Source organism: Branchiostoma lanceolatum, chromosome 1 (genome assembly GCF_035083965.1).
Source record: "Branchiostoma lanceolatum isolate klBraLanc5 chromosome 1, klBraLanc5.hap2, whole genome shotgun sequence".
Lineage (NCBI taxonomy): Eukaryota > Metazoa > Chordata > Leptocardii > Amphioxiformes > Branchiostomatidae > Branchiostoma > Branchiostoma lanceolatum.
Window position 1 is genome coordinate 2238076 of NC_089722.1, and position 23811 is coordinate 2261886.

The following is a 23811-nucleotide window of genomic DNA, read 5'->3' on the forward strand; positions in this document are numbered from 1 at the left end:
AATAAGACTTTTAGCTTTCTTCTCTGTTTTTGGTTGTGTGAAGGTCGGGGCTGATTCGCCCACGTTCTGGTAGTAGTCAGTTTAGATGGGAATGAGTTAGCAGAGATTTATCTACGGCCTAGGGGTGAGTTAATGGTAGGTTTGAAACTAGTTTGGTGTAAGTCAGCAGTGGTTATAGCGTGGCTAAGATTTAGATTTTACTGCTGACTTACTCCCGAACACCAGCCGAACACTAGCCGAACACTAGCCGACCGTGCCGAACACCAGCCGAACACCAGCCAACCCATTCCAGACCCTCCGTCCAGAGCCGAATGTTTTGAAATTTTCAAAACATTCGGCTGGCGCAGCCGAACACCAGGCGACTCAGCCGAACGCCAGCCGACTCAGCCGAACGCTAGCCAACCTAGCTCCCGAATCAATCCCGAATCACTCTAACCATGGTCGGGGGAGAGTCGGGAGGCCAAGTTCGGCTATGTGTAACCTGGGCTTAAGGAAGAGATTCTAAACACGTACATGAAGCTCGGATCATTAACATGACAATGACGGACTAATGACAGTCCTCCGTGCTGACTTGCGTCGCATATTTCCCACCTGTTATATCTGTTAGTTTTGCGCTCTGAGTCAGTTCTCGCCCTCAGCACTTCTGTGAACAGTCATGGCGAGCGTGTGCGTGAAGCTCTTCTATCTGGTGTTGTTGGGTCTCTGCTTTTCTGGGGTGACTGGTAAGAATTGTTTTCTATATTGCTTTGCCGTAAAAATGGCTATCTCTCATGTGAAGTTAATTACACACAATTAATGATTATGTATGTCTGTAACTGTATCATAGTGTCAATTCTATCTCATATATGTTGCGTACTGTTGGATAATACGGGTGAAAAGGCGCTAGCAGCAATATAATTTTTTTTTGGATATAGGCGAATGGTGAAGACAAGTAGAATCAAAGGGGACAGGGCGTGCTCGACTCGAAAACTTCTTAGCTTGTAAAACATTATTTTCTACACTTGAATTTGGAGAGGTATTCGTAGATGAATAGCGGAGAGGAGTAGTTTTTTAAAAACTTTATTCAATGTTTACGACATCGCAGGCTGAGACAGCCTGAATTGCGTTGCAATTCACAATTTTTACAGCTATCAACACGTCATCATTTCATAATAAGATTGAATGTTAAAATTACACAGTATCACAGATCGAAGGTACAAATGACACGATAACATAAATTATCTCAAATCTGCTACCAATCTAAAAGAACATCGTATACATAGTTAAGATAAAACATTAAGAATACAGTATTGAAGGTCAATAGTGTCCGCTTTTTGCTCATCATTATTGCATGATTTTTAGCGTTCTAGGAATAAAGGATTGTTCATGTCTCTTTGTTCGGCTGAGCGGTATTTTGAAGGTTGACGTTCGTCTAAGTTGGTATGGAGTGTCCTCGGACTGCACCAGGAACTGTCGGCAGGGATGTGTGTCGTCCGCCACCACCCTCCCGAGCTCACGCGCGTCTGCCTCGCGTCTCCGCTTCTCCAGGGTCGGCAGCTGGTCGTAGGGGATTCCAATAATCCTGCAGCACGTTTTCTGTACCTTCTCGATCTCGTTTTCTTGCTTTGTTGTTTTTCTTTTGGGGATCGAGGTATGGTAGCCCCTCTGTTCATTTGTCTCCGTGGCGCAAGCGGTAAAGCAACTCCTGGGGCCCGAGTTCGATCCTTGGGGTCGACTCCAGCTCGGACATGTTGTAAGGGATTGCATTCGTCATTTCGGATGGTGACGCAAAGCCGGCGGCCCTGTGTATGAGGGAGCTTCAGGCATAAGCCTCAAGCGTCAAACCTCTGCACGTAAAAGAACCCAACGCACTTATCGAGAAGAGTAGGAGTGACCCGGTGTGCTTGGCCAAAAACGCGAGCCGTAGCGAAGCCGCATTGCACTACCACTAGCTTTTAGAAAAAGCATCATGCTTCATCTCAATTGAGGATGACTTTACCTGTTCATTTAGGAACGTTAATAATCATTTTAATCAATCCTAATCGTTTGGCCTAACGGCGGCAGGGATCAGAACTTTCCGAACTCCCTGGCCACTTCTATTGTTCGCAGGCCTTCAATAAATGATGCCATCCCTCCACTGCAACCTATCCCACTGGCTGAGTATGTTGTCAATGACGTCTCTCTCCTCCCTTTCACGTTCTCTCTTGTCTCACTTTCTCCGAGACTACAGGACATCAGGTAGTTTATTAGTAGCCTGACAAGGTGAATCCAAAGTTTGAAGTTGCCCTGAGCTAAGATTATCTCACATTCACGGAGCCTTACCCATTGTACGCGCAGTACGTGTAGCTCGGATCAGTAACGTTTGGCAGTGGTGTGAGCCAAATATCAATCACTCAGGGCCCTGTCACACCTGTGCGTATATTCAAGTGCGCGTGGGTTTCGCATTATCATTTTTTGGTTTAAGTAAAGTTTGAGGGGAGTTGTTTTCTACTTTGACCACGGGCAATAAGCTACGGTATATTAGCTGGGAATCCGCCGCGGTACATGTTTTCGCTCACATGCTCCCGATGGCGGTTTCTCCCGTCATCCTTTGCGCCGCTCACTACGGATTCTCCCGTCGTCCTTTGCGCTAAATTGGGCTCGCTGTCCGGCTCCTACGTACCCTGTACGGCTCCGCCGAACCCCGAACCCTATTCGGCTCCCCGACAACTCCCCCCCCCCCGCTCGTGCCTTCGAATAATTCGGCATCACTTCGGGTTTAGCTCGGAAGCTCGGCACGGGTGATCCCCGCGCCGAGTACTTAGTCACCATCGGAACTTCAGCAGCTATTCAACGATAATACCTTTGCCTACCGCCTGTGCATGAATAACCACTCGTTGCCAGGTGGCTGACGATAGAGGTATTAATGCTGAACAGGTTCTACATGCTGTACTGTGTGTGCGTGCTCGTGTGTGTGTGTGTGTGTGTGTGTGTCTGTGTGTGTGTGCTCGTGTGTGTGTGTGTGACTCACCCGTAGAAAGTACTGTGAAATCTAGATGAAAACGACCGGTGTTAAAGTAGTTGATCTTTACTATTGATAAACTATTACTATTTAACTATTGATAAAAAAAAACAGGTGCTGGTATGACGCGTAGTAAACTACATTCCTAGATGTGTAAAACCGAGACAACTAATTAAACCTCATGATATGGCATTTGGATGTTCGGCGAGTAATTCTGAATGTAGGCATGTAGATTTATTGCTATTATTTCTACGACCAATGATTTTCTTCATGATTTCAGTTTGAATATGATTCATGGATGTAAAACCGAATTTGAATGATAATGAGACCGTTAAGTAGTGGCAGAGATGGTTGAGCGCTCGACGAGCCCTGGGTTCGACCAATTAGCATTCGTTGCGCGCTCGCTACGACCCGTAAATGACCCCCAATTTCTCACAACTCCTTCGTGTGATAGCTAATTAACGACAAGATAACTATCACCACATTCCGGACAAAGAATACAAGGTGCTATGGCTGCTGAGTGTCCTTTAAACTGTTGTCAAAACATCCTGGTTATTGTAGTTAGGTCAGGCGCATTGCCAAGAAAGAGTATACTGTCAGCGGAATGCAGCATCTGTCGGATATTAATGTTGAGCTTGTGTGAGCATTTCGGAACTTTAAGAAGCCATCCTTTAATCAGTCCTAATCTTTCGGCCTAACGGCGGCAGGGACCACAACTCTCCGAACTCCCTGGCTATTTCTATCGTTCACAGGCCTTCAATGGAGGATGCCACCCCTCCACTGCAACCTATCCCACTGGCTGAGTATGTTGTCAATGACGTCTCTCCCCTCCCTTTCACGTTCTCTCTTGTCTCACTTTCTCCGAGACTACAGGACATCAGGTTTTTCACATTCACGGAGCCTTACCCATTGTACGCACAGTACGTGTAGCTTGGATCAGTAACTTTTGGCAGTGCTGTGAGCCAAATAAAATTGTATCAATCACTAACCGACGACAGTCCCCAATTCTGACTTGCGTCGCATTTTATCACCTGTTATTGCCTTCGCCGTAGGCAGAAGGGTATTTTTTTGGTCGGGATTTGTGGAGTGATGGTGTTGGCGATATAACTCTTGATGCCATGGACGGATGTTGGTGATTTTTGGTAGGTAAGTTTCTGTTAGGGAGACAAAGTTTAAGTTCGAAGATGGGTCTTCTGGGGAGTTCTTTTGGTGCTGCAGTGGACCTTTTGTGTCTGTCGGTTCGTTTGTTGGTGGCATAACTCTTTTTTTTTAGTTTTGCCTACCTACCTTGTTCTCGTTCTCCACGCTTTTGTGAACGAACATGGCACACTTGTAAGGAAAGTTTTATTTTTATTTTTGGTGAATTGTTGGGTCTCTGCTTTTCTAAAGAGACTGGTAAGATTGTTTTTCTATATTCGCTTCTCCTTAAAGAATGGCTAACTCTAACATATAGACTTATTTACAAACTTACAGGTTTTGTCACGCATCGGATTCAGTCCAAATGGACACTAGTAAAAGAAGTACAACCCCGGGTCTTCTCGTTTCCAGAATTTGTTCTCTTTGTACCAGGGGAGCAGCCCTAGCTACCCTTTCGTAGAAAGGCTGTGGCCCTGCCTTTGCAGATGCTGCATTTTCAGTGGTTAACTCGTAGACATACTCGTATCGCCCTTCATGTTTTTTAACCCAACTATACGGAGAACAAAGGTCAAACAAACAAAATACTTCCCTAGTTTCAGTGCCTTCTATAGGATCGACGCCTACGGTTCTTTCTATTGGGAGACAATTTTATATTCCATGGCCGAACGGAAAGCCAGCGGTTGCGTGTTGAGTATACTGATTGTTATTTACGTGTGAATGCCCAGGCCAACGAAGTCCCTGTCCTCTTGTTAGCGTACCTAACATGTTGATGAGTGTCCCATTGAATCGTCTACATTAGCCAGTTCCGGCCGGGTGATATGATGTTCAGTTCAGTTTGACCCTCCGTAGAACTTTCAGAAGTCCAGAATTGTAGCAGACGAAAAGTTCGTCTTCTATGGAACCCATATGGCATTAACACATTTACACCATTACGATTTTTCTGTCACAGTGGTTTATTTGTCTGTATGTTGTGGATGTTAGTCATCACAGGTACAGTTAAGTACCAAGATGTGCTAATGATCACTCGTTGCCTTCTATATCTTTAGATAATTCATAGCTACCATCTCTGGAGAAGTTATGACTGGGATACTAACTAGTGGGCCCTTGTTATTGAGGATTGCGCTTTACAAAAGCAACATCTTTCACAGGGTTGAATCCACATCTAGCCAGTAAAACCGTTCGCGTGGGAGGTCCGACGGGGCGCTCCTAGATGGCCGACACTGCTGTGTACTGGAGAAAAGACTTATCTCGTGGGGCCGGCAAGGAGCGCTTCTCGTCTAACGCCATGGCCTGTACAAGACACCATCCCTCAACTGCAACCTATCCCACTGACTGAGCATTTTGTTAACATCTCATTCCTCCCTCATGTTATCTTTTCTTTGGTTTTCTGCCCTTGCTAACAAAGTGTACCACTTTCTCTGGAACTGTTGTGCTGTTCGTACAGACCCTGTTATGGTGGGCATCGGTTCAAAACACTTGTGCCTACGATTTGTGGTGGGTGACTGAGAGAATGTAGACGGAGTTACGTAGTTTTCGCAGCAGGCCTCGGAGACCTGGGAGGACACTTCTCCTTCTTCCAAATCTGTGTTGCAATATATCAATAGGTTGTAGCGGGCAATGAAGAGATAACGTCGGCATTCACATTTGACTTCCTCCACCCAGGCTTGGTCAAAATCAAAGTTCCCGAGTCCGGAGGGCCAATTTCTGTTCCACTGCCTCTAAATGTGCCGTTCCGAGGGGTGCTAGAGGGTCATGTTCAGTGTATACGGTGCCCTATGTTCCATACAGATAATAATTGAGATAATAATTTAGTAATGGCCCACTTTAGCCCCAAGCTAGCAGAAAACTTTAGTTACTTATATAACGTTCAATTGGCTTAAGGCCCCCCCCCACTATTTAGCTAGCATATTGATTAATTATTATGCTTTTAGCATGATTATAGCTCTTCCTACACCTTTCAGTTCCCCTGACAGAGCAGCACCTAATCCGTCATGGCTAGCACCTATGTGCAATGTTAATGGTAGATAAAAGTTAGGATATGCTAATAATTTTCACTCATTCGTAACGCGTGAAATGCTTGTTAACATTCGGCCTACCGTTCACATGGAATTGTGGACCACACTCTCCTCTATAGAGTGGCCAATCGTCAATTTGTGCAAAAGTCAAGCTATCTGGACGAAGTCTTTCTCGAATCACCGGTAACAGGTAGCCTCTACCAGGCCCCGCGGATCGCTGGGAAATTAGTAGAAATTGGATTCGGCTCTAGTGAGAGGGTCCAATCTGCAAACGGAGCCTGCAAGTGAAACCCTGGCAAATATTCTCCCTATAGTCGGCGTAGTTAGTCTGGTAGGGACTAGGTACCAGGGGCAGAATGCTTAGAACTAAAATGCTTCGTTGTTTTTGATACTCGTACATTTCACTTACCGCTTTGAATTGCATTCGACGGTACCCTGAGTCTGTAGTTTTACCAAGAATACCTCTCCTAAAGAAGCCGTCGGACTAATCTTAGCATCTAGCTACAATAATCAGGTTCCAAAAGGACTTGGTAATATTCATGGATGTAAAACCGAATTTGAATGATGATAATATTCACGAAAACTACAAAAAACACTTCTTGATTAATAGAATGTCTCTATATTACTACTGAGACCGTACAGTAGTGGTAGAGATGGTTGAGCGCTCGACGAGCCCTGGGTTCAACCAATTAGCATTCGTTGCGCGCTCGCTACGACCCGTAAATGACCCCCAAGTTCTCACAAGTCCTTCGTGTGATAGCTAATTAACGAAAAGATAACTATCACCACATTCCGGACAAAGAATACAAGGTGCTATGGCTGCCGAGTGTCCTTTAGACTGTTGTCCAAACATCCTGGTTATTGAAGTTTGGTCAGGCGCATTGCCAAGAAAGAGTATACTGTCAGCGTAATGCAACATCAGTTATCTCTGAAATCTTTGGTCGCTCATAAAAGGTTGCTGACATTTGAGATTTTGGCCGCGCAGAGAGCGCGCAAGGGTCGCCGTAGGGATTCCACCTGAGCACGTTTTCCAGGAGTTCGGCGCTCTCACGGCGCTCCGGCCAATTCTAAGGACGCCGTGAGAGCGCGCCGAGAGCGCCGTCCAAGTGGAATGGGGGTATAGGAAAATAACGCGTTCTAGGATACCTGCGGTTCGACTGCGCATTTGCATGGTGGTTTGAAGTCGGCAGTGAAGAGGTCACCGCGAAAACCGCGAACATGAAACCACCGCGATAATTTCTGCATTTACAGTATATTAGGGCCCGGTCATACTTGTGCGTATATTCAAGTGCGCAGGAGTTGCGCATTAACATTTCTTAGGTTTAAGGAAAGTTTGCGGGGAAGAAGTTGTTTTCTGCGTTGACCCACCGTTGTGCAGCCTAGTTATCGAACCAAGGAAATGACTACTTGGACTAAAACTTCAATCTTGACCAAAACATGTTAATGCGCAACTCATGCGGGATTGTATATACGCACAAGTGTGACAGGGGCTTTAGACAAGTCGAAGTCCAACTGTGACAGACTTGTTATGTCAGGCTCACTGCCAGAATGGTGGATTTGATTATACCCAATAATGACAAATGCCAGGCGAGTCTCTGGTAATGGTTGCTTTAAGCGAGAAGCGGCGTCGGCTTAGTTCTACTGTGTGGCTTCATTGTTATAGGTAAATCCTGATTTAGTACGTACACATAACCGGTGTTTAGTCGTCTTAAAATACGGCAGGGACATAATGAAACAATGGCTAACACCTGGAGCTCGTTACGCACTGCTGACACTTCATAAAAGTGGGATTTGTAAGTCTACTCGTAAACGTCTGGGAATGTGTGCCAAAACAATACCACTAAAGTCCAGGTAAATCCGGTGATCAGGTTGCGTGAAGCATCAAATGCCAGAGGCAATATTTACCAGACTTTTAATTATAGGTAAATCCTTCTTTTGTAGTGTTGTCTTGGGTAAACAGGTGTTCGTGTTGTTGGTAATTCTGGCTGAATTTTTCGTTAGAACTCTTAATGTTTAAACGGACAGCGAAGGTTTCCCCCTGCAGTGGCATCTCACTGTCAAACGGTGAAGACGTCATGGTTTACAGTCCAGCGATTGTCCTGTTTTATCTTCCTTAACTTAATGAAAGCAAACTATTACAATCTTTTATTATCTGTATCACATTTTATGTACAGCAGTGGTGAGCACGAAGGACAAGTCGATTTCAACGTCCATTTCATCATGGTTCAATTACCATGTCTTGCTGTTAGCTGTTGATGGGCTGATTTGTAGTATGGATTATGTTTTATTCGTTTCAACAAATACAGGCAGCACCATCTCTGATGAAGTGCAGGAACTTCTCCGTCTCCTTGATCCTTCGGCTGCGGCAGCTTATGAAGGAGACATTGTAGGCGCCAACGGAAACGCGAAAGGCATGTATGATGGAGACATCGAAGGCACTGGAGGCACCAATGGAGGCACCGATGGAGACACTGGAGGCACCGATGGAGGCACCGATGGAGGCACTGGAGGCACCGATGGAGACACTGAAGGGATGGACGGAGACGCTCAAGACACCGATGGAGACGCTCTAGACACCGATGGAGACGCTCAAGACACCGATGGAGACACTCAAGACACCGATGGAGACGCTCAAGACACCGATTTAGGCGCTGAAGACACCGATGGAGGCGCTGAAGACACCGATGGAGGCGCTGAAGACACCGATGGAGGCGCTGAAGACACCGATGGAGACGCTCAAGACACCGATGGAGGTGCTCAAGACACCGATGGAGGCGCTCAAGATACCGATGGAGACGCTCAAGACACCGATGGAGAGATTGAAGCCAACGATGGAAACCCCGAAGACACCGACGGAGAGACAGAAGACACAGATGGAGTCGCCGAAGATATCAACGTAGACACTGAAGTCACGGATATGGATGGGGACACTGAAGACACCGATAAGGACACCGCCGAAGGCATTGATGGAGAGACCAAAGACACCGATGGAGGCATTGAAGCCAACGATGGAAACGCCGTATACACTGCTGGAGAGACTGAAGGCACTGATGGAGACACTGAATACACTGATCATGATGGAGACACTGAAGCCGACGGGGAAGACACCAAAAACTCAGCTGGAGACACCGAAGCCATTGACGGAGAAGACACTGAAGGCACCAACTGGGACCCCGAAGACACCGAAGGAGTCACCGAAGATATCAATGGAGAGACGGGAGTCGCGGATATGGATGGATACACTGACGACACCGATAAAGAAACCGAAGATCCTGATGGAGAGGCAAGCGACACCGATGGAGAAACAGAGGGAGACACAAAAGGCATTGATGGAGACACCGGAGGGTCCTCAGAAAAAACAGCAGAAAAGAGGCGACAGGCTTTTGAGGACTATGCAGGCCTCGTGAGGACCTTGGCTAAAAAGGTATGTTCTGAGTTTGAGTTTCTATGTCTGTCCGCTAGAGACGCGAAAGGAAAGCTGCATTTCCACAGGCATTCTGAATTTTATCAAGTCTGGGTGCCATTTTAGTCATTACTGGAGATTGGAGTATCGGAGCATATAAGAGCTCCGGTAAACTAACTACAATTAGCTAGAATGGCACGAAGGTTTCCTTTTTTTGAATTTGCTAAAATATTTGTACATTCAGGCCTAAGTTTTCTTCAGTCATGCCACTACCCATTTTGATGCACATGCAGTTCAGTAAATATTATATATTGTATATACATTAATGTTATGCCGTCTGCGTAAAATGGCAATGCACTTGATAATATACTACTTTTCGTATCACTAATCTAGAATTTAGCACGAGGCACCGGAACAGATGGGCTAGCCTTTCAACAGAGCCGCAGTCAAAATAGCGGTAAGTCGCCCCTGGACAAAGAGTATATTCTCGTCTGCTACAATGAAATACAATTTTAGGGAAAATAATAATTTCATACGCTCTGTTCGAATCTTTGTTGTACGCAACTACACGCAGAGATTATGTGCTGTAAGTGATATTTATACATTAGAGACAAGCTAGTGTGGCTCTTGATCAAGAAATGTTGCTCATACGTACATACGAGGGGTGATAAATACGTCATCAGCCTCACCCAGAAATAAGGTACTTAGCTCAAATATCGGTAAATAATTTTAAGTATAAAAGCTTTTATCAGTGTCTACCAAAATTCAAATCATTGTGATCATTGCTTTGCAGGCGATACCCAGTAACGTTAAGTGAGGTAAAAGGATAAAGACATTGGCAATTGAGCTGCGACCCTAAAGCATGCGGGCAAATTTGCTCGGCTGAAAGTCAGATACCCACTTTTTATAGTTGAAATAAGAAGGGAATGTTCATCAAACATTTTGACAATGTTTTCGAAGATTTTATGCCGATTCATGGCATGAGGAACTCGACCCACACATGGTACAGCTCTGATCACAGTTCAACCTTGTTTTTCTCGCCGCTTACCTACTGATTTTTAAATGATTGTCGACTGGAAAAAAATGACCACAATAGTTTGAATTTTGGTGGATATTTTTAAAAGACGTCATACTACAAAATTTATCTCCGAAATGTGAGTTGAGTACCTTATTTCTGGGTGAGGCCGAGGACTTATTGTTCACCCCTCGTATGTTTCTGCATGCCTTTTCTTTTTTCTACTGTACTAGGTTCGTCAGCATGTGAGGTGCCATTGGACCTGTTCTTCCTTCTGGATGGATCTCGCAGCGTAAAAGCTGCAAACTTCAATAAAGTGAAGCAGTTTGCAGTCAATGTGGTCAACAGCTTCGACGTCAGCACGGCTGCCACTAGGGTTGGTGTTCTACAGTACTCTACAAGCAACGCGTGAGTGTCTATTCTTGTTTCTATGGTAAAAACAGAGTAGCAGTGGAGCAACATATAAAGTTTGATGACCTTTGTTTCATGTGTATCTATGTCCGTTGCTTTAAAAAAAAACGGAGCATTGAGGAGATATGCTAAAAGCAAGAACCAGAAGTGCAAACTTGGAGGACTTAGGCTTAAGACATACTAGCTGTCTAAAAACTTTCTTAACCATGTATTCGACGACGACGAGGTCAAAACCATCCCGTCCCCCTATTGGAACAGACTGGCCTCATCGTGGGAGTACAACGGCGTTGTTAGCTGGAGTAGCAGCAACGACAATAGAATCTTACATCCGCCTTCAGCTTGATATAATCATTAACAAGACAAGTTTATCTTATTTATTTATTTATTTCGATTTACCACATTTGTGGAAGGATTGACATAACAGGTGAACTATCACCTTTCCAAGATGTCATCCCAGACCGGACTGTAAGGTTTGGACCATCGCAAACCGGGGCATGCCCCTACTCTTTTTCGAAAGGTGTGGTGGGGTCTTTAACGTGCGCGGGGTGTGGCTCTCCCCAAACACAGGACCTCCATTTAACGTCCTATCCGAGGGACGTTCCTAACCCTAGATGAGCTAGGTACTCATTTACACCTGAGTGAAGAGAGGAAAGTCGTGTTAAGTGCCTTTCCCAAGGGCACAACGTCGGTGCGCAAGTCCGGACATGTCTCTGGGCACACCGGGATACGAACCGGGGACCCATTGTTTGACAGCCGAGTGATCTACCACTGCGCCACACGGATGCCACGTGTTGATAAAGTTTGTTTTGCTGACCCTGAAATGATGGCTTATACTTTTGCTAGGAAGGTTGCTCTTGACCCTTACCGAATAACACAACGAAAATAGGTCAACTTACTAGCGTTGTATAAGAATGCCCAGATTGAAACAATGGTTATGATTATTTCTAAAAAATACAAAGGGATATAAAAACACATCGATAGTCTCAGGAAACAGGAGTATGACGTGTATTATGGTAGCAGTGACTGTTTCTAAACCATTCATTTCTCAGCCTGGTGTTTAACCTGGGAGGTAAAGCGGACAAGTCGTCTACCGTGAGCGCCATCAACAGCATCTCGTACCAGAGAGGAAGTGGCACGATGACCGGCGCTGCTCTGCGGTACGTCCGTGGGAACGCAGCATGGAGGGGAGGAGACATCCCGAAAGTAGGTACCCGAAATATAGAGATGTTTATATAGGGTGTAGATTCAGTGCTGCCATTACCTTTCTCATTACTATAGTTTTTTTTACCAGTGGATATACTCAGGTCTGACCTGGGGTTTTAGGTTCCCCGGAACAATACGATACACAAATACACGATCAATACACAAGGATCACAAGGATAAAACTAAACAAGTTAAAACTCTGTACCAGTCCTAATGCTCACAAAGTTCACTTCCAAAAGCCGATACGGTAGTATGTTTTCTTGGTTCTGTGGCGAGTTCATTCCATAGTACAGGACTTCAGATTGCTCTTAAATGACAGTACATTTGCCTGTGGTATGTGCAGCATGTCCGGGTCCCAATTTGCGATCTGCCTCGAAGCAGTGCGCGTTCGTGCTTTTAACACCGGCGGAGACATCCGATAAAGACACGTATCTACTTGCTACCACAGGTAATGATCGTGTTGACGGACGGAAAGTCGGATGATGCCGTGTCGGGGGCCGCTCAGAACCTGGTCGCGGACGGGGTGGAAGTCTTCACCATCGGAGTGGGCAACTCTGATCATGCGGAACTCCTTCAGGTTGCCAACAACAAACAGGAACACGTGATTGAGTTGACAAACTTCAATGCCCTGGCAACGAAGATTAAGAAGATTGCTCGAGATGTCTGTTCCTATGCGTCATCCGGTATGTTCCGATTTAATAATTTGTTTGTTTGTTTGTTTGTTTGTTTGTTTGTTCGTTCGTTCGTTCGTTCGTTCGTTCGTTCGTTCGTTCGTTTGTTTGTCTGTTTGTACTGAAAAATCGATGATGCATCAGTGTTTATAGGCTACTAATTAAAAGTAATATCATTTGGCACAGGTATGGGGTGTGGAACACTAGTTTTCTTTTTGCAATTCATATTAGATACTATCAAAAATCATTTACAAATTAGATTAAAGGACAGCGTCAAATGATGTTCACTCTTTCGAATGACATGATGTAACTGCCTTTGATCGGTTAAGTAAATAAGGTCCTCATGCATAAATGGAATCAGTTGGTTATCTTCTCTACCAAACTAACAGAAGTATCATCCTAGCAATGAAAGCTCTTGTATCATTTCCTCACCAATTACCAATTAGTTTTAAGAGATACTGATTTCTAATGTCTAATGATAGTCAACTTACCTTTACTGTAAGTTCTGAAATTCCCGTCATTTACCGCCCATTGAATTATATTATTTTTTTCATTGATTATTCAAATGAGTTCATTATCATAAATGATATCTGTTGATGTTGCTGTCTTTCTTCGTTGATTATGCAGATTAAATATTTATATGATATAATATATATAATAAAATGATTATACCAATAATCCTTTAAGCAACCTACATACCAAAAAATCACGACTATTCGTCAAACACGTCTTGAGCTATCCTCGTTTAAACATCTGAAGTTCCAGAAGACTCTGCTAGGAGGCCCAAGCTTAGACGACTTTTTCGAAACACCAATCCTATCTACAACCAAAAAGGACGACAATAACATGTACAGAGCATTCACATTGATTTGTTTTCACTGCCAACAACTTACAAATAAATTTTTTAAAGGCATCTAAGGTATCCCTTGTGTTACCACTGTTTTTAATCTGTTTTGATGCGCATTTAAGAAAAAAATAGCTTTTCGTTAATACACTCATATGTGATTCTATCTGTGATAGAAATAAATGACACGTTTTCAAATAGTCTACACAGGAGACCACGCCTTTGAGGTCCTACGTACTGCAAACCAACATTATCGAGAGAACGAGTTCTTTGTCATCAAGGCGCGGCTGCCGGCAGACGGTCTGTCTGTCTCGGAAAACTGGTGCAGGGATTACCAACGTCTCTGCGCGCAGTACGGATTGAGACCAACCGGCTGTGGGGAATCACACGTTAACCATGCCAATTTTGCAAAGTAGGATTTTTCAGAAACACAGTTGGTGTAAGATTTTCGTATACTGTAGACTTTGATAAGAAGGTCAGCTGTATTTACATATATGCAGAATAAAAACTGATATGGGGAGGACAATTCAGCAATAGCAAAAAGGTTTTACTTCTGCTTTTTTGTCAACATGTTTTTACCGTTACAGTACTTTTTCATTGCTTTTGGGTGTTTCGTATTTTGCAAAAAATATATTCTCTGCCTATTGTAGGTGCAGGACTGAGTACAACTCCGACCCTTACATCAACAACGCGCTCGGCTGTCACCCAAATGGAGGTGTAGCAGCGGTGGCGAACAGGGCTTTCTCGACAGGGGCTACAACCAGCAATAGTTTCGGCTTTTCCCAATGTCATCCCAGCTACTGCAAACGTAGGATAAGCCAGAGCAGAAACGGTCTGTACTACACAGCAACAAGCGGGATTGTGTATACCGTGTGTAAAGGCTCAGCAGGTTGGTGTGAATACACTGAATAAGTTTTTATATACTATATTATAAACATAACATTGATTAGACTATAATTGGCGAAAGTATCAGGTCGTTCAACTCTATCGTCTAGTTATGTCATTTCTCTTGGTAATTTTGTTTTCTCCAGACGCTTGTACCAATTACGTCTTGCCGAATGGGACAATGAGGAGTCCATGTGTGAATGGTGACTGTGTGGACGGAGGATACAACAACACCGGCAGGTTCTGCAAGTGTAACTCAGGATACGGAGGAGACAACTGTGAAAGAGGTAAATTGGAATGAATTGGGTATTTCTTTTATGTGCTATCATCCCTCTTGTGCGATTTTGTTGCCCATACACTTCTTCTTTTGAGTTCTATAATGATGAATTGTGCCTGGATATAAGTACTGGTTGAAAATATCTAACAATATACTCAAATCTGCATAGAAGTTAGCTTTTTACTTCATGATGCCACCTGCATATCACGCATGTGGTTATTGCTTGTTTTTTTCTTCATTTGTTTGTATTTGTGGGGAAAAGTAACACGTTCAAGAGTCAGTACAATGCCAAAGTTTGCCATACGGTAGAAATACTTAGAAGAGCAGCATGACACCTAATCTTTTACAGCCTGTTACTTCTTTGGTGCATCGCCATCTAAAGAAATTTGGGTATGTAGATATCTATAAACGTGTTTTGAAAGGAAAGGAACTCCGACCGACTAGCTAGCAGGGTGGTCAGGCCGTTCCCACGTGAAAACCCGAAATCTCTTTGTGCCAAATAGCCGACAAACGAGTTGTAAAACGGGGGTGTCAGGATCATATCCTGTGGCGATGAACGAACAACACCCTCTGGTGGTCTAAACACCGCCACATCCCCCAGACCTATATCCAAATCATTCTCAGCGCACACTTCGTGGTGAAAGCACACGTCAATCTTTCGCTGCAAGTGTAACTCAGGATACGGAGGAGACAACTGTGAAAGAGGTAAATTGGAATGAATTGGGTATTTCTTTAATGTGCTATCCCAACCTTTTCCACAGATGTCGACGGCTGCTCTCCCAACCCGTGTGATGACGAGGCTACCTGTGAAGACATCGCGGCTCCCGGGACCGGAGCGAAGTGTACCTGTCGGCCTGGGTTTGTGGGCGACGGAAAATCAGATGGATCCGGCTGTGAAGGTAAATTTCTGCTTGAAGCCTTGAAGTCACATTTGTCACATCCCCTGATGATGAATACAGTTCATAAAAGCCAACCTCCCGTATATAGCTATGGATCATCATCATCGTCGCCGCTTTCATCTGTCGACGATGCGGGCCACCACTGCGCTTTCCACGCACTTCTGTCCAGTGCCTGCCTTCTCACTCCTTCCCAAGTGAAGCCCAGTTCCTCCAAGTCTCTCATGACAGTTTTCTCCCATGTAATCTGTTGACCTCCCCTCCTTCTTTTCCCCTGTGGTACCTAGTTTAATGCCATCCGTGGGAGGCGTGTCCTTGGCATTCTTGCAACATGCCCAAGCCACCTTACTCGTGCTCTGCGCACCAAAGTAGACAAACAGGGTTGACCCGTTCTCCTGCGCACCTCCTCGTTGGGGACGTGCTGTTGCCATCTCACCCTCAGAATGGCTCGTAACCACCTCTGATCAGCAACATCAAGACTAGCTATGGATACCTCATGCTAGATCTTGACGCTTACTGTTACAGCTCAAATTGTAATCGTCCTGACCTACCCCCATGTTATTCGTACTAAAGATACCAATTATTTAAGCGTTTATGACACCGATGACACAAAAGTGCATTATTATCTGATTGTATTCAATATCAAACAACATTTGATGGCTCAAGTCAGCATGATATTGTGCTCATTTCTTGTGGTTACTTATAAACTAAATTCAAATTGTTTTCTTTCTCACACAGTGCCTGCACCTGTAACTGAATTGTCAGGTAAGTCAAATCAATATTAAATCCTCATTCAGCAAACCGCTTTTTCGACTATTTCAAAGTGCGCCGGCTAAATAGCAGACATAACATATTTTTTCTCTTCTAAATTGGAGATTTGCATGATTAAATGACCTTATTTGTATGATTAATGAGGACATTTTACAATTCCGCTACCTCCCATGATAGGACATCATCCAGGCATGTTACATTTGTAACTTATGAAAGAAGAGCAGCGAGATATATCAACTGTGCAGATTAAGATCTCATTTGCATAAATTACAGAAAAATTCTATGATGCAATAGTAGTACTCAATGGGAATTTCTTACTTGGGGGATTTGGAAGTTAGGTAAAGATGAAGATGGCTCGAAATAGATGCAAAAGGGGTGTCGTCTGCATGGTTAATGAAGAAACGCCGTGATGGCCTTCTATGTCATATTTGGGACAATTGGGATTATTAACGTTAGTTATTTGTGCATATCAGGACCTAACAAGATACATTTAGATGCCTCGGAATATAACGATGAAATTGATATATTTCTATATGTTACTTATGCTAAAATCATATCATCATACATCAATCATTCAACTTAGGCCATACGTCGCCGATGTGTTCTTTCTTGTTGAAATGTTTCTATCATTGTTTTGGACATAGTCTATCTATTGTTATGAGAAGGTAGAAGTCCAGGAAGACTGGTGGTGGGCCTTAGGGCTTTTCTCAAGAAACTCGAGTGCCGGTTTTGTTTCCTCTACAGCCTCTACCACCTGCACCAATGACTACATGGAGCTGTCGATTCCCGAGGATCAACTGACGGACATCAACTTGAACAACCTTCACTGGGAGCGTGACGAGAACTGTGGTGCCTCAACTAACGGCAGTCACTACATATTCCGTACACGGCTGTACGGATGCGGAACTCAGGTCTGTGCACCAACTGAACTGTATATACTCTTTTGATTTCAAGGAAAGTGTGTCGGGGGTGTAGTCATGGATAAGCAAAGATATAAGGAGCGCATGTGATCAGGCTTGCAAACCAAGGACTCTGACCACAAATTAAACTAATGGAATTGATCAAGAAAATACATTCTAATGTAATGAGGAATAGATAAAGTTTAGAGATTCTGGAAAAGAATTATACATATTTTACAACGTTTGTCCTTCATCTAATCCCGGAATCAAGGCCAGTTGTTACTCCCTGCTTGCTTGTTTGTTTAAGTGATTGTTAAGACTACAAAAAGTTTCTTGTGCAATGAAAAATATTAGATTGTGATTACTTGTTTATAGAGGATAATTTCAAGATGAGTAGAATTGCCGTTTGATAGAAGTAAGTGCGGGAGTGTTGTTTTATCGTACCTTTGGCATTTGGAATACTCCATTGTTTTCATTTTAATGTATTTTTTCTCAAAGGAAATAAGAAACTAACTTTTGGCGAAGTAAGATGCTCTATTACAAAAATTCTAAACATTCTGCGATTTTCCGTTAGGTTACCTTCGGCTCGAGGTTCGTCATATTCAAGAACAAAATCAACATCCTGGGTGTCCACTTGAACGGCGGGGTCATCACCCGAGAGGGCGACATCCGGATCACCTCTAAGTAAGTTAGAGATCTTCTGTCTGAATGTGAACTCATCTTGTTAGGCCAATTTAGATGAGGGTGTCGTTTCGTGGTATTGATGCATCAGTTTCATTTTCAAATCTGATGATCTGAGGCAGATTTCAAATTTCAATGGTTGTTATGAGCGCAATTTTACAACTTATCAATAAGTTAGTTCAATATATGATTCATTTTGTAGCTCTTCATGCCACTGATTTTAATTGTAAATGAATCATCTTTTCCTATATGATTCACTCATCTCTTTCCATTGCTACCAAATAAGTGTTTGCCTTTTCTCGCAAGTCATAAAAATGTTTAAAAATCAACTACTAGTATGTACTCTTGCCTTAGAGTGTATTTGGGAGATAAAGGCAACACTTGCAATTTTATATAAAGCTTAGCTTACTAGGTTTCGCTACCTTGTCCCCCCAACGACGCGGAGGTCAAGGGACTAGGTAGGCAGGTATAAAGCTTAGACGTCTTTTTCTACGTACAGATGCAAGTACGAGCGCCATGAATGGGTGGAGTCAACCTTCCTCCCGATCCCTGGCGGACTGAGCTTTACGGAGGAGGGGTTCGGGCAGCTGGAGGTTCGTCTCTCCATGTTCCCCACACGGCAGTACCAGAGTCAATACCGCGCTAACCAATACCCCATCCCCCTCCGGCTGCGGCAGCACATCTACATGCAGCTGGAAGTGCAGGGACACGGGCAGAGACTCTCCGTCCTGGCGCTGAACTGCAAGGCAACCATGTCACCTGAACCCAACGACACCCTACAGTATGAACTCATCAAGGACGGGTAGGCAGAACTGACTAATTTTATTTCGTATACTATAGGCTCCTGTCACCATGAATACAATGTTTCTCTGCCCTTATGATAAAATGCTTAAAAACCTAAGTAAACGCATGGAATGTATACACTATCCATATGTTAAAACATCTAGTCATCAAGGACGGGTAGGCAAAGCTGACTGATGATTCATTTATAACTATAAGGGCTTTAGCAGGGAGTTAACAGTAACATTATGATTTTTTCCTCTCTATTTTCACGCTCCAATGATCAAACCAACAGAAACGTAATATAATATGGAACGTACACGTCAACCCATAGACCAACTATTCAAGCATCATAATTGCCCATTGATTCTTCTTCAATACATCAATACATTATGCTGCGTAAACTACATTCCCCAAGATGATTATTCAGGATTTTCTTTCCTTTTCATTGCTTCACTTTTTCTTCCTTTTCCTTTCCAGTTGTGCCTCTGACCCCACCCTGCAAATCTACGATGTTAACAACAACAGCAAGGAACGCTTTGGTTTTGAGGCGTTCCGCTTCATCAGGGAGGTGAAGACGGTGTACGTGCACTGTGACGTGGTGGTCTGCAACGCCGCTAATTCTGGGTCCCGCTGCTCGCAGGTTTGTTGAAAGTGGTGCTGATGAATGGTGTAGATGATTCCTACCTTAGGACAGTAGTGAATAACGTATAACTACTTTTCTAGGGCTGTTTTTGTTTTCTTTGCGATCCATGCTGATCATCCTCTTTTCATGTCATTGTTTCTAAGCCTTTGTCTTCTTATCCTCAAACATCGAGTAAGCACGAACTTCCAAGCGAACAATTTACAGTGCTGTAGATGGAATTAGTCAACCGATTTTTTCAAACAGTGGTTTAGATATTGATTAATAGTTTTTTAAGATATAAAACGCCCACTATTATTTTCACGGCAGGTTCTTGATGTTTCTGAATTTATAACACATCAAACATTGTTTCTCCAGGGTTGCGTCCGGAGCTCGAGGGGCAAAAGAGCTACTGGTGAGAAGGTGGACATGAGGGGACGTCACATGATCTACCAGGGACCAGTCATTCTGGATGAGGACAAAGAAGGTAAGTAATTGTCTGAGTTGGCTTGTCTGATAATGTGGGCTCTTTTTTTTAACGTTCTTCTTTCATCATCATCATCATCATCATCATCATCATCATCATCATCATCATCATCATCATCATCATCATCATCATCATCATCATCATCATCATCATCACCATCATCATCATCATCATCGTCATTCATCGCCATCATCATCATCATCATCATCATCATCGTCATTCATCGCCATCATCATCATCATCATCATCGGTCGGCTGATAGTGAAAAAAAACTGCAGATTGTAAACATTGCAAAAAAGGCTATGTTGCATTGTAGAAATAGATGTATCTATCATAAAGGTTCTGTTTGACTGTTATTTTGCACTGTTGACCTGCTAATTGGCATTATGACATTCTTTGAAGCAACACTATCCTTTTTATTAAAACGTTCAGACATACATGTATTTTCAAAATTTATGCACGTAGTCTAAATTCCAGAAAATAATCAATAGTACACATGGGTCATGTGCATTTAAAGACGATAAATTAAATTGGAGTAATAAATTCAATACATTAAGGCACTGATGTTATATCTTCTAGCTTCTAACACTCTGCGCCTGGTGAATGACGAGGAGACCGCTCCTGGCCGCCGCAGTGCACCCTGGGCCACGCTGGCTGCCGGAGGAGGTCTGATGGCGCTTGCCCTTGCCGTGCTGGGCGCGGCCATCGTGCTGAAGCGGTCCCGCCGGGAGAAGTGGGCCTACCAGGGTCTGCCCAACATGGAAGAGGACGGAGAGTAGAGAAAGACCACCGGCTAGCAAGGCTGACGTTATGCTTAACACCTTGTACCGTCAATATGTCGCCATATGTGCGGTTTGTGCCTTACAGCCTAGCATACAATTCTGAATAAAATCGCCTGCTTTACGACTAACGGGCAACGTCTTGGATGATTTGAATGAAAGCCAGTGACACAAACAGAATGTTGTCTCTCAATTTTGGACCATATAAAACGTGACATCTCTGAAATATTTTGCTTAAAGTTTAATCTGTAAAATTGTACACCATTATCTGAAACCTTAGATTGGAAAGCACAGCATCATCTACCAAGATGTTCAAAAATGTATACATTCAAACATTGTCCAAAATGTTTGCCCGTGATGTTATATTTAGCTAAGAGTATTGTACCCAAGATGTTTTTATGTTTGTTAAGTTTTATTATCAATGAACACATTGAGCAAATTTTCTGGATGTCTCTAATAGTTTGTTTAACTTTTTTGCAAGAAATTATGCAGTAGAACCAGAAGTTAATGATCAAATGACCAATGTTAAAAAAAAACGTTGCTTCTAATTGCGAAAAATTGCAATTATTTCAGATATATCGCTAGGCTGGATACCATCCTTGTTGGTTTCATACTCTTTGTGCGCTGCCACAAACAGCAGTTAGAAGTCATTACAGAGAAAAAAACATTAATTCATATATCGTCCAGAAAGTTTATTAATTGTCTCATTGATTAGGTTCTACCCAGAATATTTTTCTGTATCAAACCTTTTTTAACGGCATCTGGGTAATATTCTTAGATGACGCCTTGCAATGTTATACGGTTTGTACTAGCAAAATCATATTAAAACCAAATCAGTTCAAAATCAAAACCATCCTGCTGCTAGATTGACTGTTTTTGGCGTATCTTATTACCCCGATGTCTAACCTTTATCGATGTGCTAGCAATAAGTTAACAAAAACAATAATTGTTTGTAAAATAGTGTGCAGTATCATTTCCAATCTGAGGCCAAAATCTTTAGGCTCACTTATCTCTCAAGAAATTCAAAAATTTATACATCCAAAGATTATCCAAAATGTTTGCTCGTGATGCTAATGTATCCCAGACCTTTTGTGGTAGATCGTATTATCATTGTAAAGTTTCTGGATGTCTCTTTTATGGTTTGTATAACTTTTGGCCAGAAATTCCTGGTTGAAACAGATGCTAAGGCTCAAGAAACCAAACTCGAAAATAAAATTCATTACTTCTAAATGAGAAGTTTTCCTATTATTCCAGATATATCACTGGTCTGGGTACCATTCATTTAGGTTGCATGTCCATTTACTTTGTAGATTATCATAAACAGTATAAACCCAGGCTAGATACAGGCAAAATGTTTAATGATTTTGAAGTTATTACAGAACAAAAAAATCAATTCAAATATAATCCGGAGAGTTTACTCATAGTCTCATAAAGAAAAAAAATTCTACCCAAGACGTGTTCATTAGTGATAAGTTTTTTGTATCTTGGTAATATCTTTGGATGCCGTGTTTCGATGATATAACGGTTGTACGAGCAATGACTAAACGAACGAAGGGCAATCATTGTTTGTGAAACTATTTGCACTATTATTTCTAACCTGAGACTTAAAATCCGAAACCTATCCACCTCTAAAGATTTTTTAAAAAAACTTGATACTTCTCTAGATTATCCGAAAACTTTGCCCGTGATGCTTTTTAGCAGAGATCCAAATACCAAAGACCTTCCTAACAGTTTTTGACGTCAGTTGGCGAGAAGCCCCACCCATATTTTTATTGGATATCTTCAGTATTGAGAATGGGCTATTGCACCACTCCCTTCTAAACTGATCAATGTTTGTGGAATGAACAAAATTTTCCAAATGAAACATTGTCTTACTTGCATGTCCACATGTACCCTAGAATACTTTGTACGAATGTTTTGTACGTCTCAGTGGTTCAGACAGCTGATCCATCAAACGTCATCCCAAAAAGCTACTGAAGGTGTCATTGTCCTAAGTAACTCAATATTCCATTTTGACAACCTGATCAAGATTTTTTAATGGCATCCTGTGATAAATTCAACGCAATTTCATACCTGAATTTTTAAAACTTTACATTTGGATGGTCCTACCAAAAATACATTGTTATTAATTCGTATCCAAAAACATTATACATCTGTTTCTTACTGGTAACAGAGTACTACATATTCAAACAATTTGTCCTCCAAACATTTTACTCATTATCAAGATATTCAATTTTCTTAAGCAACGATATAGTTGCAATTTCATATTGCCAAACTTGTTTGCATGACATCCTTTGCAGTGTTTCTGGCTTTTAAAAAAATATCAAAAGTGAAAATTAGCATAGGTCCGGATTTTCTTCCGAAACATACTTATCTGACCAATGATGATCAGATATTGGCAAGCCATTTATGGCTAATCCATTTGAGACATCTAAAAGAGATCAGAAAGAGAGAGAGAGAGAGAGAGAGAGAGAGAGAGAGAGAGAGAGAGAGAGAGAGAGAGAGAGAGAGAGAGAGAGAGAGAGAGAGAGAGAAAACTGCTCCCCCAAGGTTTGTAAACGTTTCTTAACTTAAAAGCCCAATTATAGGCAACACGGTTTGGACACCATACATTCATGGAAATTCTGTACGTTTTACTCTAGAGGTTTTCTGTAACCAGATACCGTTACGTTATCATGACTTAAGTCTTTTTTTGATAGTTTGTATGTTCGTAGGATTTGTGACTTTTATCCATCCAAACATTCCACCAGTAAAGACCCTAAAGGTCAATATACAGTACATGATATACACTGAATTGTGCCTCAGTCGCAACATTATCAACTGATGAAGGAGGCTTTTGTGGTAACTTGCAAGTTTACCATCCCGTGTATCAAAATTGGAGTACAGACGGAAAGTAACAGCAACTGTACACAGTCCTGTTATGTTACTGAAATGATATTCAAATCCTACGGACACATTTCTTAAGTAAGCTCAAGTGATTTGCTTAAAAAAGGGCGACAATAGGAAATGTATGATCTGATCTATGAGTTGGTAAATACCTTGGGCGATAAAACAA

The 23811-nt window shown here is 42.6% G+C and overlaps 1 protein-coding gene across 1 annotated transcript; it reads left to right on the forward strand.

Annotated features, from left to right (window-relative positions):
* Positions 1-611: 611 nt before the first annotated feature.
* Positions 612-20883, forward strand: LOC136429394 (uncharacterized). Its single transcript, XM_066419230.1, has 17 exons — positions 612-722; positions 8439-9556; positions 9929-9992; positions 10784-10958; positions 12011-12164; positions 12613-12847; positions 13881-14091; positions 14330-14568; positions 14711-14851; positions 15603-15740; positions 16476-16502; positions 17253-17419; positions 17982-18091; positions 18588-18890; positions 19349-19511; positions 19869-19977; positions 20557-20883. Exons 1-17 carry the CDS (start codon positions 656-658, stop codon positions 20754-20756), a joined length of 3621 nt encoding a protein of 1206 aa, XP_066275327.1. The 5' UTR covers positions 612-655; the 3' UTR covers positions 20757-20883.
* The last annotated feature ends 2928 nt before the right edge of the window (positions 20884-23811 follow it).